Genomic DNA, 19,737 nt, shown 5'->3' on the forward strand with positions numbered 1-19,737 from the left:
CGTCCATCAGGGGTCCGTGACATTGTTCCAAGGCGTCCGCAGCTGAAGCCGGCATGATGCTACGCTGAGCACCCGAATCCACAAGCAGAAGGCGTCCTGAAGCAGTGTCCTCGATGAAGAGCAGCTTGTCCGAGCTGCCAGCGCACACAGCTGCTAGTGAGCGCTGGCCCTCTCGTTTCCCTGGTGCTGGAAGGTACACGGCGGGATGCAGCGCTTCGCCTTCACTCCAAACCGGCGATGATAGAAGCAGAGCACGCTCTCCTTCCTCCGACGCTCCGCGACGGTGGCCACAGCACCAGCTTCTCCAGTCTCCGGTCCTTGTAGAGGACCGGAGACTGTCCTCTACAGTAAAAATGCATGCACTCTGGAATGCCTGGATGCCAGCAAAATCTTGTCTGCCTCTTCGGCCAGCCCGCAGTAATCCTTGGCCCGTACCAGAGCAGAGCTGGCCAGCGCGGTGTGTACGGGAGGAGGGAGCTGGCTCAGGAACAGATGTGTAAAGAGAAACGAAGCGTCACCCGGGCATGTTCTCCATCAGTTCAGAGGGTTTACCATCTCCCAAGCCATTCAGGGACAACAGGCGATCAGCCCGCTCTTCGTCTGAAAGCTGATAAATTTGAAGCAAGTTCTCCTTCAGCGCTCCATACTTTTTAGCAGGCGGCGGGTTCCAGAGCAGTCCCATCAGCCGGCGGGTAGAAGCAGACTCCAGCGCCGCGACGACATGGAAATACTTGGTGTCGTCTGAGGTGATCCCGCGGAGATGAAACTGGGCCTCCACATGCTGGAACCAAGGCTCTGGATTGTGCTGCCAAAACTCCGGGAGCTTGACCGTGGCCGCAAAAATAGCGGGAGAAATGGCGGCAGCCGGTGAGGAAACAGCGGCCGCGGCCGTTGAGCTGTCATCAGAAGAGATGTTCTTTCGTCGGGGTCACCAATGTAGGAGCCAGTAAAAGAAGACACGAACAGGTATGTAGAGTCTCAGCTTTATTGGTGGTAAACTTCACAACAATAAAAGGACTCATAAGATGACTGACTGAATAATGGAAGTGTAAAGCCTTTTTGGCTCAGGCCGCCTACATCCGCCCAACTCCTGACACTTTCCGGTCTTCTCCTTCACAATAAGAGCTCAGGGCATTCTGGTGTGAAATGTGCGTATATGTGTCCACCACAGACTGACAATAACAAGCTTATGTTTTTGTCAAGCCTAGCCGGTGGCATTGTAATCGGCAAAAGACTTAAATAATACTATTTGGTCGCACCTGGGGTAGTGGCGTATTTGTAACTACTGACTGACAGTACCTCAAGCTTAGATTACAAACCAGACAAGAAGCTTGTGTGACAGGATGATTGGAATACTTTAACCTTTAGAAGAGAAAGTTAACTGACAGGCAAACATACCTACAAAAAGAAGCAAAGAAAAACCATAGAAAAGGAGACTTTAAAGGCATTAAATTAGGTAAGCACAGTAAAGGATTTGAAGAAATTATATATCACAGTATGTATTGGCAAACACTGCCCTATGTGTCCTCCTACCTGTTGATCTAGGTAATCCAGGTTGCACTGGAGCTGAAAATCTAATATATCCTCCTGAAGCAAGGAGCAGCATTGGTGGCAAGCATGGAAATGAAAAAGACAAATATTGTACAGACAGCAGCTCAGGTAAGATAGCAGTGAAAGAGAACATGACCTCTGTCCTCTAATCAAACTTTTGGCCATGTTCAGCCTACAAATGTGTATGTTCCCATCCAACTTGACTGCATTCTCAGGAGCATCTTAAGGTAAATCCATTTTCACTCAGATTACATTTATGTGAAAGGTATCACAATATATGAAGATACTGTCACTTTTTTATAGTATACATTATATCTCTTTAGAGAATCCTTGTATGTTAATCTGTTGTGTATTTTAATCTAAACATGATCTTTTCCTAAAGCTTACTGAAAACACAACAGAAAGTTTGTTGTATGGGGCATAGGTGGCATATCATTTCACGTCAGATCTGATGATCTTGACAGCAGTTTACCTGTCAACTGTCGGGTGTGTCCCTTAAATAGTATTATAAGAGAACACCTTGTATAGCTGCTCCACTAGTGCAGATGGATATAAATTTTTTTGAAGAGCCATACAGGTTCTGAATAAATAATATGAATGAATAGTATTTACTTCATTAATGAATCACCTTCTACAAACATTAATATGAACAACTTCCTGTAAACACACACTTATGGGATGCTGGTGGAACTTCTGTTGCTTTAGTTATTAGTGCAGTGCTGTAAAGCATTCACAGTATTGTTATTCTCTTCTTTATTTATTTTTATGAATATATTTATTTTTGAAGCTTTTATTATTTCATTGTATTATATTCATTGCTCCTAAAATGTTCTGCAGTGTCATTCTCCTTCGTTTTAGGAAAATCATTCAGTGAATTTTGGCAGTTTCAGCAGGTTTCCAAAATATTTCAGCAATTACATCAATTCACCTCAAACTATTCAGCTGACAGCATTCACGCTGCATTTTCATCAAGAAATGCATTTTCTAGCTAGTGTGAATAAAAAATACACCCTGTTGTTTAGAGCAGGTCCTTGTGACGCTCACAGTTCAAAAAGTATTTTGATAGGAGCTATGGTCTTTGATTTAGAAGCAGTTGTTTGATAGGTGCACTGAGGCAAATTTAACAAGGATTTGCCAGTGACTGTGTTTCAGCAGTTATGCAGTGTACATGACAGCTTTGGACAGTTGTTTTCAGCTGGTGGATTTAAATAGATAGGAGCATTCTGGTTGACAGATTACACTTTAATCTGATTGGTGGCACACACACACACACACACACACACACACACACACACACACACACACACACACACACACACACACAGATGAAGTCATGCAACTCACAGGGACACACAGAAACACACAGAGACACACAGATACAGTCACACAGACAAATACACAGGCACACAGACAAAGAGACACACAGACATAAAAAGCGGCACACACAAAGTGATACATGCACACACATACACAGACACACGTGCACAAAAAGAGACAAGCGTGCACAAAAAGAGACACACAAGGACACAAAACAGACTAGGGCTATAATATTTTTAGCTTTATTTTGTTTTAACTTTTTTTTGTAATTCAGTTAGTTCTAATTAGTTTTTAGAGTGGTTTTGCCCATTTTTATCATTTTTATTTTTTTGTTTAATGCTTAGTTTTCATTTAGTTTCATTAGTTTTAGTATTAGTTTTTTAATACTTTATTTGTCAGGTGCAGGATTTAAAGGTGCAAGAGTAACTATTGTGTAATAAGAACTCGACAAAAGTTACCATTTTAAATATTTGTATTTAACAACCAATCGAGCATGTGGTGTATAACATCAGAACGCAATGAATGTTTGACAAAAAAAAAAAACTGATCTCTGATCTCTTTGAAGGAATCAAAGCTCAAATACAGCTGCATTCTGATGTTATAATCACATGATGTTGGTTCTACGTTGGTGCTGAGCAGCGAGCTAGCAATTACACCAGTTAAAATAATCACATGATGTTGGTTCTATGTTGGTGCTGAGCAGAGAGCTAGCAATTACAACAATTCAGTTGAATCCATTCAACTGACAGCATTCACACTGCATTTTCTTCAGGAATTACTGTTCTAAAAATTAGCAAAACCCTGATCCACTCCTGACCCTGACCCACTTTTTATTATTAATATTTTTTCACACAACTGTGTATGTAATTACATGTAAATACTTAATATTTCTCAGGGTAAATTACCCTATACATGCACATTTCCATGCACTTGTGGTCTGTGTGATTTGTTGGTGGAAAAGGGAAGTATCTGAAAGACAAATTAGTAAAAAAATTCTTCATAGACTGAGATTGATTTGGGTCAGAAATAGAAATGTGTCATGGTCCTGGGCCGTCTGCCCAGCGTTTTGTGTTTAATTTTATTTTCCCTGTGTTTTCCCAGTTTGTTTTGGTTTTCATCATTCTAAGTGCTGGCTTTATCATTTGTGGTTTTCTTGTTCCTTCATCCCTGTCTCCCCGGCATCTGTGTTCTGGTGTCTGTTTGTCCTTTTGTCTTACCCCTGACCTTCTTTGTTTCCGTATTGAGTTTTATTCCCAGTGTTGTGACTAGTCTGCGTTTCTGTCCCATGTCTGTGTCTCTGTTTCCCTGTGCCATGTTCCTTCCTTAGTCACTTCCTGTTTTATTTTGACAAGTCTTGTGTTCCCCGTGCTTTGAGTTTAGTTTGCTTCCCCTGTTATTAGTTTCACTTGCTTCACCTGTTGTGCCCTGCTGTTTCCTCTTGCCCTGATTACATGATGTGTATTCAAGCCCTCAGTTTTCTTCTGTTCTTTGTCATGTTGTCATCTATGTTCAGGTGTGTGTGTCTCTGTTCCTTGTTCCCCCCTAGTTTTAGTTCTGGCCACAGACCAGCCCAGTTTATTTGTTTATACTGCCCTCATTTTCAATAAAGTCCTTTAAACTCTTAACTGGCAGCAAAAAAATCACCTGAAAAAACTATATAACGCCTTCTGGTTATTACTGGCTCTGAAAAACCCATTTCATAGCCTATTAACTGGCCACGTCTGGTCCGCAGAGAATGAAGTGCATTTTATATGGCAGGCTAGACACTCCCATTTTTATTGACACTTCATTCGGCCAATCATGTTAAGAAATGGGTTTGCTAGAGCCAGTGATACTCAGAGTGCGTCACGTAGCTTTATCAGGTGATTTGGTGCAGCCAGTTACATGATTGGCCGAATGAGGTGTCAATAAAAATGGGAGGGTCTAGCCTGCCATATAAAAGGGACTACAAACGGCCTGTCCCCGGGCCCTGGCCAGTTAAGGGGCTATGTTCATTTTCGCACCTTTTTTGAGTCCTGATTTTGGGGTTTGCCTTTCCGGCCTGCCACAGCAACCATGACAGAAATGCAACAGTGTTGTCAACTTTGCAAATTTCTCGCTAGATGTAGCAACTTTTCAGAACCCCCTAGTGACTTTTTGTTTCCAAAAAACAACTAGCGACAAATTTAGCAACTTTTTCCAGTGACATTCAGAGAGTTTGGGAGAAAGGCTGGAAACCTGAAATCCTCGAACCTCGCTTTGACATCAAGCCCACCACTCCAGAGCTTGCCTTTTGAGACAGCAAGTTTTCTTACAGAAAGGCTGGCAACAATGGCCCAGATAAAGGAGGATGGTTGAATGTAGAGCTAGCAATAGCATCCCTCGTAACAGTATTTTCATTAAATTTGATATTCTAACAGTAGCCCCTTAACTGGCAAGGGCCCGGTGACGGGCCGTTTGTAGTCCCTTTTATATGGCAGGCTAGACCCTCCCATTTTTATTGACACGTCATTCGGCCAATCATGTAACTGGCTGCACCAAATCACCTGACAAAGCTACGTGACGCCCTCTGAGTATTATTGGCTCTGGGAAACCCATTTCTTAACATGATTGGCCGAATGAGGTGTCAGTCAAAATGGGCGGGTCTAGCCTGCCATATAAATGCACTTCATTCGGCCCGCGGACCAGACGCAGCCGATTAATAGGCTATGAAATGGGTTGTTCAGAGCCAATAGTGACCAGAAGGCGTTATGTAGTTTTTGTCAGGTGATTTTTTTGCTGCCAGTTAAGGGGTTAAACAACATGGGACAAAATTGATTTGTGTTATGTGAGTCTAGGCAACGCATTAAAGTCATGAAGTTATTTCATAAAGTTCACATATTTAGTTGGTTTTTTTTGTCTTCACTTTTTGTCTCTCCAAAGATGTTATTCCTCTTTCCTACAGCATCGATTACAACTACATGCAAATGAGCAATTATGCAAATTAGGTGATGATGTCATATAGTGCATTCTAGCAACTTTTAGGACAGCCAATAGCTACTTTCCTTACTGAGGAGTTGGCAACAGTGGCATCAAATTAACATTTGTATAGTACAATCTGATATAAGACCAAATAGCTGGCTATATCAATTAAATTTCTTGTGATATTCTTCACAGTGCACCATTTTCTAAAGTTTGTGACTTTACTGCAATCACTGATGACAGCTGAAAACAATGGAAGAACATTGCTTTTTTTGCTGGTTTCACACTTTTTGTTTCTTTTATTATGTTATCTTTGTTTTAAGACTTTTGGAAAGCTATCACAGTAATGAATAAGAGCACCACCTAGAAGGGCAAAATATATCTATTACATTACCCAGTTACCTTGATCTTGACACTTGAGTGACACCCCTACCCACCCTGACCCGTGGCCCTTTGCTACATGTCTTCCCCTTGTTCTTTCCCCCTACTTGCCTGTCTAGTCTTCACTGTTGTACTATCCAACAAAGCCAAAAAATGCTATTGTCACTTCTCTTGCCAGATGTGCTATGTATGTGAGAATGTGTATTAAGTACTGTTGACACACTTTCACAGCACATACCATCTTACTGTAGACAGAAGGGGATTCAGGGTAGCTGTTGTAGTATAATCCTTGGCTTAATGACTTCCTATCACCAGGGTAGTGGTACTGAAGGTAGAAGGGAAGATAACACAGAAAGAAGAAATGACAAATTGGAAGCAAGATGAATGAAAGTGTCAGAGTGGAGTAAGATAAGTATGGTTTCAGCATATCAAAATAGACTATTCTTCTTGCTTTTATCCCTGTTGACATTTTGTTCCACTAAAGCTTTTTCAATGACTAATCAAATCTTAATATTTTGAATGAAAATTTAAAAAAAAAGAAGCCACATTTGATACAATTACTGCTCCAAGAAACTAGGGTATCTAAGTAGCTGTTCTATTAGGACAGTTATCCAAGTTGTTATTTTTTTTTTTTTTAAACTGCCATGTTGGAGTAGTTACCTTTTATAGACACAAACATACACACTCATTGTTTCACCTTTGGGGAGCTAAAAGATCTTCTTAGGCTGTAAACTGGTGGATAGATTGCATCTTCCCTCAGCTTCCCAGAAAACTGGTCAAAGCAACTGGATGGTGATCGACCAGGTGAGGCATAGTTGCATGGTGCTGGTGAGTAGGGCCGCCCTGATGACAAGGACGGTGATCTGGGCACAGACCTGGAACGTGGTTGAATGGAGAGGCGTCTCATTGATGTTTCCATTCCACCATAGTACGGTGAGCCTCGTTGGTCTTGGGGCATCTGTTGTCCATACAGCTGATGGGGTCCATCCCTTAGAGAATGTCGCTTTTGCTCAATAGTCCAGTGTCTGTCATGTGCACCCACAGCAGACATAGAGCAGATGCTGTCTGGTCGGATCCCTGGTAGGTACAGAGGGTATTCGTTCACAAAGTGGTGGCCACCAGAATAGCTATTGTAGTCAGCTGAGACCTCTTGGTTCACTGGATAATAAGAGGATGGTCTGGGAAGACAGGAAAAGACAGAGAATATTTCAGCCATGAAAATATATTTGAATGTTTGAAACCTGTTTTTTTTGTTTTTTAATTTTCCCTTTTGAAAATTTACATTTATTTCCATAGAATGAATAAAATGATGAAAGAAAGTACAGGAAAGAAATTTAATCATGAAATACCATTTAAAGCCCTGTCGCACAGATGCAAAATCGTCTGTGGAGGGCTGCGGAAGACTGTCCAGGACCATACTTAGAGAGAATGCAGAAATTGCCCACAGTGCTCTGTAGACATCTGTTAAGTGTCTGTAGAATGAGTATTCAAAAATTAGGTGTTGCCTTATTTTTGGCTGCAGACACGGGAGAGAGTTGATGAGTATGCCATTGCACGTGATGGCTCCGCAATGCATATGTTGAGTACACTAACAAGTCCCTATCAGTCCTCAGTCAGACTGACGGTGGTGAATAAGGCTTCAGGAAAATTATGAAAATACCTGGGGTGTGGCCCCTAATATAGCACCTTCCACGAACATTCTTGATGACTTTTGGTGCGGACAACCAGAGGATGCTGTGATCACTCCGCCACATCCACCATCAGTACATCCTACCAATACAGTGACTGGCCGGATCCGCAATGCATATGTTAAGCACATCAACAATGTCTGCAATGTATGCTTGTGCGCCACCTGTATGCAGAATGTTTCATGATCTGCATATGTCCATGTTGCGCAGTACATGCAGTGCATGTGCAGTGCACGCAAGAGCATGCTACTAATTGTTTAAATTTCCCATTCACCATAACTTTCCATGGATTGCTTGCAGTCACTCATCCACAGTCCTCCGCAGCCCTCCACAGCCTCTGCAGGATTCTTTGTGTAAGTGTGATCGGAATCTTAGTGATCAGAATCCTTATTTTATAAGATTTAAGTCCAATACTCTGACAATACCCCTGATAATTTTCAGGATTTTCCTTTATAAATTATTGGTTGTTCGGATCAGCAATTTCAGTTAAATATATCATAGAGCAGACAAACACAGTGATATTTGAGAAGTGAAATTTATAGGATTTACAGAAAGTGTGCAATAATTATTTAAACAAAATTAGGCAGGTGCACAAGTTTGGGCACCCTTGTTGTTTTATTGATTTGAATACCTTTAGCAGTAAATTTGTTTTGCAAGCTCATTGACCCTTGACCTACATACACAGGTGAATCCAATTGAGAGAAAGGGTTGAGGTGTTGAAAGTGTTTCTCTTCTTTGCATCTTCTCTGAAGAATGGCAGCATGGGAGCCTCAAAATAACTCTCAAATGACCTGAAAACAAAGATTGGTCAACATCATCTTTTAGGGGAAGGATACAAAAAGCTCTCTCAGAGATTTCAGCTGTCAGTTTCCACTGTGAGGAACATAGTGAAAAAATGGAAGACCACAGGCACAGTTCTAGTTAAGGCCCAAAGTGGCAGGCAAAGAAAAATCTACAATCGACCTGCAACTTCATCTTGCTGCAGATGGTGTCACTGTGCATCATTCAACTATTCAGCGCACTTTGCACCATCAGAGGCTGTATGAGAGAGTAATGCAGAAGTCTTTTCTATGCACACGCCACAAACAGAGTCGCTTGAGGTAAGCTAAAGCACATTTGGACAAGCCAGCTTCATTTTGGAATAAGATGCTGTGTGGACTGATGAAACTAAAATTGAGTTATTTGGACTTTTGTTAAAAGTTATACAATATTAATATTAACATTAGCGTTTCACCAGCTTTCCACGCACTTGATCATTAACACGACCTTACTGAGATAATACGAGCGTTTTACAGCAGGACACGCTCTGAAAGGTACAAGGCTAATCCACCGCGGTGTGGAGATTTTCTCTAAACACAAACGCTAAACTGGGAAAAAACACTTTACCCTGCATGACATTAAAATGCTCACCTTTGCATGGAGATCTGGGTGACTGGTTTGCAGATGTTAAGATTTGTCGTGGTTTTACCCGAGATAGTCAATAGTCGTCGACAAAAACTATGACGAAAATATTTCATCAACAAAATTAACACTGCTGTGTGGCCAGTGCAGGTACTGGGAATCTTGTTAAAGTTGAGGGTCTCATGGATTCCAGTCAATATCAGCAGATTTTTGAGAACAATATTCAAGAATCAGTGACAAAGTTGAAGTTGCACCGGGGCTGGATACTTCAACAAGACAAAGACCCTAAACACTGCTCAAAATCTACTGAGGCATTCATGCAGAGGAACAAGTACAATGTTCTGGAATGGCCATCTCAGTCCCCAGACCTGAATATTATTGAAAATCTGTGGTGTGATTTAAAGCAGGCTGTCCAAGCTCGGAAACCATCAAACCTGATTGAACTGGAGATGTTTTGTAAAGAAGAATGGTCCAAAATACCTTCAACCATAATCCAGATTCTCATTGGAAGCTATAGGAAGCATTTAGAGGCTGTTATTTCTGCAAAAGGAGGATCTACTATATATCAATGTGATTTTTCTGTTGGGGTGCCCAAACTTAAGCACCTGGCCAATTTTGTTTAAATAATTATTGCATACTTTCTGTAAATTGTATAAACTTCATTTCAATTCCCAAATATCACTGTGTTCATCTGCTATATGATATATTAAACTGAAAATGCTGATCCAAACAACTAATTATTTATAAAGGAAAATCATGAAAATTATCAGAGGTGTCCAAACTTTTTCATACTACTGTAACCATGTGCAATTAATTTGTCCACAAAGCTGTAAACCAATATATTTTGAAGATGAAAATCAAAAAAGTTTAAAGAATTTACTTTTAAAATTATGGCATCTTTGAAATTAGCCAGATAACACTTTTTTATTTGATAATAAATGTGACCAACACTGCTTTAAAGCTTTTAAAGCTCACAATAGTGTGTGACTGTGAGGGTGGTGTACTGCTTCATTATTTGTTTTAAGATGTTTTATGATACTCCATGCCATGAACCTAATATATATATATATATATATATATAAGTATATATCAATATACATTAATGTTATGCATGTACTGAACCTATTATCGTCCCAGTTGTAAAGTCATTGTGAATAACTTGAAGACCTGAACACAGGAAAAAGCAGAGCAGTTGAGCTCCTCTCCAGTGAACTACCTGTTGATGTCCTCTTGCGAGGCCATGCCCCGCCGCTGGTTGACCCACTGTTGCAACTGAGCCATGGAGCTCTTTCTTTGGGCCACCCTCTCTGGAGCTGTCCTTGGCACAAAACCCCTCCTCAGCACCACATTCTCCTGCTGTTTCTTAGGGTCATATGAGATGCCAACACCTGACTCTTGGTTTCCTTCAGTGTGGTGATATCCACTGTGATTCCTGGATAGAGGAAGTTTGCTACTGCTGTTGAGGGGTATGGTACTGAGAGGGCTTGTTCTACCACCTTCATCTTCTGAACTTTTTCTTTGCATTCCATCATTCATTTTTTCTTCCTGATCAGAGCAAGGGTTTGAGGATGGAGGTATTCCAAGGTTGTCAGTCCCATTGATATTGATATATGAGTTGAGGGGCAGGTTAGCATCAGTTTCATTCTGTGTTTGTTGTTCTTTGTTTGTTGTCTGTTGTGTTTGTGAATAAGATGTCTTCGTCACCATGGTGTTGTTGAGAACAGCTGTGTTGTCCGCATTTGCTCTGGGTATTTGGAAAAAAATATAATGAATGAGAATAAACAGATACTGTTAATGAAAGTACATTTCTAAATTTTCATTTTACTAAATCTGTCTGAAGACAATATCTGTCTAGTAACACAAGAATCACTGAGCTAAATGGCCCAGTGATTAATGTTTTAAAGTATATTTGCAATAATATGAACGGGGCATCAATATCGATGTTCCTGGAAAAATAATAAACAGTAATTAAAGTATCACTAATATAAACTAAACATGAAAGTTTCATAGTGAAATAATTTATCTGGTGATAAGTTCACTTTTTAGTGAAATAGTCTAAAACCTATTCATCAAAATGTATGAACAAAAATAAGTAATGTTTAAGCATTTTTTAGGCATTCAGTAAAAAATATTACAGGCAATGTTTAGGCAATACTGGACTTTGGCACCAAAGTGACAAGGGCCATTATTACCCTAATTCTTGATAATAATTGGGTGAATTGCATTAATTTGTTTGTGACCACAAATAACAAGTTTCACCACCTCAAGCTGGACTTAATGCTTTGATATTAAACTTTACAAAAACACAAAAGGGTAAAATGTATGGTTGTGTAACATACACGTTATGTGTAATAAATCCCTGAAAGATAAATTTCTAAAGTCATAATGCCTTATGACTGTATTGATCTGCTAAAGATGAGTTATTTCAGCCAGTTATTACTTACTTATTACTTAATTATTTCTCAGTGATAAAATCTCAAATGCGCTGAATGGAAGGATAATGACAACAAGAACCTACCAGCAGAAAGTACGTGTCTATTAAGAAAGCAAAATCTTATTTAGATTACACATTTTATCCCAGTTGGAAGTACAATATTGCTATACGTCTGTGTAGATTCTCAGTCATCCAGGTCATAGTAGTCTCTGGAGCTTGAAAAAGGCGACTGGACTTCTTTTTGTTCCTTGAAGACGTTTCACCTCTCATCCGAAAGGCTTCTTCAGTTCTCAACCAAAAGGTGAAGAGACCCAGGTATTTAAACCCTGGGTCTCTCAACCAAAAGGTGGAGAGACCCAGGTATTTAAACCCTGGGTCTCTCAACCAAAAGGTGAAGAGACCCAGGTATTTAAACCCTGGGTCTCTCAACCAAAAGGTGGAGAGACCCAGGTATTTAAACCCCTGTGGGCGTAGTCCCCTGGTCATAACCACCTCCAGGGGACTACGCCCACAGGGGTTTAAATACCTGGGTCTCTCCACCTTTTGGTTGAGAACTGAAGAAGCCTTTCGGATGAGAGGTGAAACGTCTTCAAGAAACAAAAAGAAGTCCAGTCGCCTTTTTCAAGCTCCAGAGAATATTGCTATACAAAGTGTGAGCTAATATGCATGCTGCTGCCACATAGGACTATACAGACAATATAGAGAAAATGCAAAACTAACTCAAGAGTGAGATATAAGCAAGTGAATGAATAAAATAATTAAGGACAGGAATCACAAATAAAAAAAGACAAGATCAGACAAAATCTTGAGCTTTTTAGTAGATCAGTGGTATATATTTAAACATCCTAGGTAACATCGTTCTCGAGCTCTGGTGTTCACAAAGTTGAAACTTGGCCGCACAAGCAAAAGACAGTACACATGAGAAGACCCATGAAGTAAATAAAAGAAGTAGCAATAAAGATGAATAATAATTAAGATTATTATTAAGATTATTAAGATCAGTAAAATTAAATAAATAAGAATGGTAAAATTAATAAAAACTAATTAATAAAACTAAAACTAATAATAACTAATTATAAAAATGAGTTTGGCAAAGAAACACAAACCTCAGCCATGGCAGTCCACTCTCTGGACAGTATTTACTATTAAGGAAATAGCATTATGTTCAGTATATAATAATTTTGTTGTTTTGTCTTTTTTTTAATGTACTTTAAGAAGTTAATGGTGCAGTAAAAACAAGTGCAAAGGCTTTTGTTTTTTGTCTGGTTGAAACCCATTTTAATAATTATCCATATACACATCTTCTTCCACTTATCTAATTCAAGGTTGGAACCCAGACCCTTCTTACTGCTGCCTCCAGACCCTTGAGCCATCAGTGTTAATCACAATTTTAACCATTTTAATATCCATCCATCCATCCATCCATCCATCCATCCATCCATCCATCCATCCATCCATCCATCCATCCATCCATATTTCAGGTGGGAACTGTAAATATGAAATACCATGTTTTATACTTTGTACATTTTTGGCACACACCTCTGTTATGATATAAGCTTTCAGGTTGCATTGCTCTAATTACTGAATATGCCATCTAGAAAAAAAAAAATCAGCACCAGAGCTATGTTTTATCTGTGTATTTGAAATTTTGCAGGCTCATGTAACAGCTGGAGATGTGCAAAAAAGACTCTTGGAGCCATACCTAAAAGCCATGAGGAAGTCAGCCATTTTGAAAGAAAGCGGGACTTTTGCAGCATTTTTCTACATTTTCAGGCCTTGTATTTGAACAAATTTGTCCTAGGGCAGGGTGTCCAAACTTTTTTCAAGGCAGACCAGATTTGACATTGTGAAATTGCCCAAGTGCCAACAGTTCCTGATGGCATTATATTAAAGAATAAAAGAGGCATATAGATATTGTTATTGAATCCTTTCATTTCAATGCAGCAAACCAACATTAAGTAACCAAATGTAGAGCATAAAAGCTCTCTGAAAATCAAGCTGAAATTTATACCATACAGAAATTGTTAAATACTGCTGATAACAGGGTAACAGGTAAACTACTGCACTAATGTGAAGGGCACACAGATACACAGGGCAGGTCTGGCTCCAGAGCGGTGGTACACACGTGTAAATATAAAATCTGGACCAAACTTCTCCAGTACGACAAGGGTCTGACCCTGAATGTAATAGTATGGCTTAGTTAATTTGAGTTGCAGGTCCCTCTAATGGGCGACAAGAAATGTCATGTTTTACACTTTGGGGTAGAGCTTCAAGGTGGTTGAGCAGAACCATTATCTTGAGAATTGTTTAATGGCATGGTGAATTTTATGCATGGTGGTTTATCCCATCCACCTAAAAAGTGGTCTGCATAAACATCAGACCTTGATGATGATTCAGTGGGAGGTTTTGTTTAACCTTAAATTAAACATAAATTTAGACATGTGAGACATTAAAAGTTGTTGAAGGTTTTATAGGATATTGAATGGTGTTGCCGTAGCAATGTGTCATATTTGGCCTTCATTTTTGTGGCTCCCCGCAAAACAATACGTGTAATCATTTGAGCATACTTTGTCCAGTTGGCCTCAAATTTTAATTGATCGGACTTCTGGTGTCATAGCAACCAGTATATTGGCATAGAAACGTGATTCTGCATCGATAGATATAAAAGCCTCTAATCCAAGTTGCTAACATGCTAAAAGTTACTTTAGAATGAGTGGGGATAAAAACAAGAAGGGGTGAGTCCCATCTCAGAGCTCAGAAATCCGACATGAAAGCAAAGCTTGTGGAACGCACTTGCACTGAGCGAGCTTACAAATGAAATAAATCAACAGGTTAGCGCCGCCACCAACAAGATTGAGGAGGTGGCAAAGTGCCTCGGAGACATGGAGAAGAACATGGCGGAGAAAGAGAAATGGGACATTGGAGTGCAGGATGCCATTGTTCAGCTGCTAAATAACCAGAAGTTGCTTCAGGAGAAGATTACAGATTTGGAGGGTCCTTCACGCTGGAATAATCTACAGATATATGGCATCCCTGAAAAGGCAGAAGGCACCTCCACACAGAAATATGTGGAAAACATGATTAAAATTGAGCTTGGGGATAGTCTGGACCTGTGCAGCTAGCAGTCTGGGGATACAGAGAGCCCACAGAGTGCTGGGTGCGCTGCCGCTGTCGGGTGCTCCACCTCGCTTGGCAGTGTTACGCTTCCTGAAATTTAAAGTCAAAGAGCAAATCCTCCACGCTGCATGGAAGAAGCCTGTGTACATACAAGAGACGTGCATATTCTTTGATCACGACTAAGCTGAAAATGTACAGATGAAGAGGAGAGAATATGTTCCTGTGAAGAAAAAGCTTAAAGAAAACGCCATCCGGTTCCAAACCCCACTGACCAAAATGCGCGTGCACTTTGATTCAGGCATGGTCATCTACAACAGTGCAGAGGAGGCTGCAGTGGATTTAAGGAGACGTGGATTTGCAGTGGGCCCAGTGTGTGCAAGCAAATCCAAAGTCACCACAGCTGAGACGATCAACAATCTTCTGCCAATGAATATGGTGGGTGCACGACGTGCTGGCAGCACGCCTGGCATATACAAGAGAGCGCATGGGAGAAGCTAAAGGTGTTCCAGCGGCCAGGTCAGGATGCCATTACAGATGAATAATCTCCTTCTTATCTCCTCTGAAGAAACATTTGAGCACATCACGCTAAGAGCGTAGGACTAGCTGATTAGTAATGTTCAGAACATTGCTGGGTGGCCTTTTCCCACCCAGGAGGATGGCGAGGACTCTGACCCCCTTCAAAACAGGAGTATTGATGATCCAATGCAAGTGATTCTTATATTAACCTTTTTAGTTTCCTTTCTTTGTCACTTGTCAAACAAAGAACACGAGTAACTAAAGAAAATGGGTTATAAAAACACATGTTTTGCATCTCACAGATCTGGTTAAAAAAAAAAAAAAAAAGGGGTAGCCATTCTTGTATCAAACACCATCAGGTTTGACCTTATTGCTGAACATAAAGATAAAGGCAGATTTGTGTTGTTAAAGGGGAAACTGGAACAGGAAGAGGTCGCTTTATGTAACGTCTATGCACCTAGAAAAACAATTTAAAAATTTTTTGAAAGAACAGGGACTCACTGTTATATGGAGATATCTCCATAAACATGATTGTGAATTTACTTTTTACTCATCTAGGCATAACATACATACTAGAATTGACTATTTCTTTATGTTCTGTAAGGATCTCCATAGAGTGAAAGACTGCATAATAGGACAGAGAGAGACCTCAATGATCATTCGGGCTTAACTATTAAAATCAATTTAATTAAAAGCCCTAAAAACACTTTATGGAGGCTTAAGACAAGTTTATTAAATAGTACTTAATTTAAAACAGAAATGCCAGAGGAACTGAAAACCTACTTAGAACTTAATGATAATGGTTAGGCAGGGTACACCCTGAACAGGTCGCCAGCTTGTCCCAGGGCCAACACAGAGAGACAAACAACCTTTCACGCTCACATTCACGCTCTCATTCACACCTATGGGCAATTTAGTGTAGCCAATTAACCTAACCCCAGTAAGTGTCTTTGGAATGTGGGAGGAAACCGGAGTACCCAGAGGAAACCCACGCAAGTATGGGGAGAACATGCAAACTCCACACAGAGAGAGGGAGAGGCCTGGGCCAAGGTAGAATCAAACCCAGACCTTTCAGATGTTATTCTAACTGTGAGGCAGCAGTGCTAACACTGCTCCACCATGCTGCCCATCATGCTGCTCTTCTCCAACAGCAAGAATTAAAATTAATTGAATCATATCGAATAGCATTACAATGAGGATGTAGGCAGGGCTGCTCACTAAGCCCACTACTCTTTAAGCTCTTTATGGCTCAGGTTATCAGAGACTAGAATGTGGGAAAAAAAATATGCCTATATGCGGATGATGTTTTGGTAACAATTAAAAATCCTGAATCTGGTATTCCACCGCTTATGAACATCCTAGAAACCTATGGTAGACTTTATGGTTATAGACTCAACATACAAAAAACTCAAATTATGACCTTCCTTTTCATTCCCTCAAAACAACTGATGGCTAGTTATAAATCCAATTGGCATCAATCACAAATAGAGTATTTGGGTGTTTTATTAACAAAAAAATCTTGCTCAACTGTACAAGGTTAACTATAAACAGATAAATAAGAAAATATATGAGGACCTGGATAGGTGGAGCCTGCTTCCCCTCGACCTCTGCAGCAGAATCCGAACAATAAAGAGAAATGTTCTCCCAAGACTGCTATATGTTTTTGCAGCACTCCCGGTAGAGGTGCCAGTAAAACAATTTAGGGAGTGGGATGAGCATTTTTCAAGGTTTATATGGAGTAATAAAAGGCCAAGAGTACGATATTCAACCCTGCAGCTGCCTGGGGAGCAGGGAGGTATGGGTCTGCCTCGCTTGTTGGATTATTACTTGTCTGCCTAACTTAGACCTCTAGTGTGTAACCCAGTCTATGAGGCTAAATGGAAGGACACTGAGCTTTCCTTGTTGGACTTCCCCATACAGTCAGTTCTGGGCTGCCCGGACAGGCGCCCCAAGTATAACAGTTACAAAATCTGTGTGGAAGTTTCTCTTTGAAAAAGAGCAGAGATGGTTAAAAAATTTCATCTCCGCAAGCAAATAGAAGTCTTAAGTTGGCCTGCGTAACACCCTTGCTTCCTTCGAGCACTGATAGACCACAAATATAGAATGTGGGCAAGACAGAGAATCACCTCATTCTGTAATATAATAAAAAAATGGGGAGTTATTAAACTTTGAAGATTTGTGCCGGACTTGCGGGGTGGGTAGAGAAGATTTTTATCGTTACTTGCAGGTCCGAAGCTTCTATAGGAGGGAAATCAAGACCCCTGACTTAGATGTAAATCCAGGGATAATACAATTATTCATGGATGCATATGCTTCCAAAAATACAAAAGGCATCATTGGTAAACTTTACAGAAATTTCTCATCTATGAATAAGTACTCAACAGATTATATCAGACAACAGTGGGAGAAAGAACAATAATTTTACAGGAAGTTTGGCTACAAATCTGGAAGAATACTCTGTCCACTGCAAATTTTTTTAACATGGCGTGATTTCTGCTGGAAGAACCTAATAAATTTTTTTTATTACACCGAAACAGAAATCAAGACTAGGTGGCCCACAATTCTCTTGCTGGAGGGAGTGTGGGGTATAGACTGCTTTCATGTCTTTGGGCCTTTCCAAAGTTAAAGACTTTCTGGAATGATGTTAAGCAAGTAATATACGAAATCCTGGGCATAACTCTAGTCCTTTTCTTTACAGCTATGTACCTTGGAGATCAAGTGATACGTATTTGTTGAAGATACTCATGATTGCAAGCAGGAAGGCGATTACTAAATGTTGGCTCCAGCCAAGCCCTCACACCCTTAAGCTCTTCATAAATATTATAAACCTGATTCATAACATCGAGATATTGACTTTTTCAATAGTCTCCAGGAGGAGAAAGGAGAGAGGCTCTGGGAAAAATGGCATTGTTATACACCCAAAGACTTGTAACGCTTAACCGTTGCGATCTGGGAACATTTTGGTACCCTGGTTGACCTGTAACATTTACCTAATACATGTGTATGTGTATATATCTCTAAACAAAAATATGCCTGTAAATTATGATGAGCAATGTGATTTTTCTGTTGCCTGCCCTAGTCCTCATGTTTGTTTGTTCTCTTTTTTGCAGAAAAGTAAATAAAAATAAAGTAATTGATCAATCTAATCATCAATCCATATATGGCAAAACAATGGCAATTGCCGCAACAGCGCCCCGTACATAATGAAACAAATATTTCATTTTCATAAATGTTTCTCAGAAATATATGGAATTTGGTACAAACATTCTGTAAATCACCCTGATCAAAAAAGTCAGTGATACCCAGTGATACACGTCACGCATTGCCATGGCGACACCCTAAATTTCCCATTGTATTCCAATGGGAAAAACTGATATTTATCTAATACACAGTTTATTAACTTCCTTTGAACTGTACATTGTTCAAAAACATCAAAAAACCTTGGTGGGGATGGCCATGTTGAACTTAGATCATTCGCCATGACATTTTTATTAGCTCTCATTCTACTCAGACTTCTCAAGTGTGGTAACGGTACAGCCCTGAAAACACACCCTCCCCTCCTGTAGCCATAGTGACCAATGAAAAAGCACGATATTGTGCTTTTTTGCAAGGTATCAGGCTTCCAAAATGGCATACTGTAGGCCCTGTGGCCATTTTATGTTAGTCAAAGACAAGTGTATATGTATGTTATGCCACCAAACTCAAGCACTGAGTAAAAGAGGAAATCTGGAGCAGCACCACAACACAAACCACCCAAAATTCAAGGAACTCTTTCCACCAAAGACTGCTATCCATGTTAGGAAAGTTTTGGAGCTGAAATTGGAGTTGAAAAACCCAGCAGTCACTCTTTGTTATACCAACTGTACGACATAAAACTGCAACAGAAGCATTGCTTCATGTAACTTTTTGACTAAAAACAAGAAGCTGTTTACCAATGGGGAGTTATTTAAGGAGGATGTAGGTCAAGGGTCAATGAGCTTGCAAAACAAATTTTGTGTTCCAGTAATTAGTGCTAAAGGTATTCAAATCAATAAAAGACAAGGGTGCCCCAAATTATGCACATACTTAATTTTGTTTAAATAATTATTGCACACTTTCTTTTTATATCCTATAAACTTCATTTCACTTCTCAAACATCTAATCACTGTGTTCATCTGCTATATGATATATTTAACTGAAATTACTGATCCGAACAACCAATGATTTATAAAGAAAAATCGTGAAAATTATCAGGTATGCCCAAACTTTTTCATACCACTGTATGTCCGAACATAGTTAACCATTTGGATTCAGATTAGGCAGGCCATTTCTCCCAGTCACGCCCCTCCAGATCTCACTGTCACTGGGCCAAATGTTTGTCCAAATTTTTAACTGGTATTGTATGTCTATATG

At 40.0% G+C, this 19,737-nt stretch overlaps 1 protein-coding gene across 1 annotated transcript in view; it reads right to left on the reverse strand.

Moving 5' to 3' along the window:
* LOC115780812 (pleckstrin homology domain-containing family A member 6-like) overlaps positions 1 to 19,737 on the reverse strand; it is a 222,148-nt gene that overhangs the window by 71,184 nt on the left and 131,227 nt on the right. The window contains exons 7-10 of the mRNA XM_030730223.1: positions 10,495 to 11,022; positions 6,887 to 7,367; positions 6,428 to 6,514; positions 1,534 to 1,587 (exon numbers count right to left, since the gene is read on the reverse strand). Of these exons, the coding sequence (XP_030586083.1) occupies positions 1,534 to 1,587; positions 6,428 to 6,514; positions 6,887 to 7,367; positions 10,495 to 11,022 (1,150 nt within the window). The remainder of the gene's footprint in view (positions 1 to 1,533; positions 1,588 to 6,427; positions 6,515 to 6,886; positions 7,368 to 10,494; positions 11,023 to 19,737) is intronic.

Source organism: Archocentrus centrarchus, chromosome 5 (genome assembly GCF_007364275.1).
Source record: "Archocentrus centrarchus isolate MPI-CPG fArcCen1 chromosome 5, fArcCen1, whole genome shotgun sequence".
NCBI lineage: Eukaryota > Metazoa > Chordata > Actinopteri > Cichliformes > Cichlidae > Archocentrus > Archocentrus centrarchus.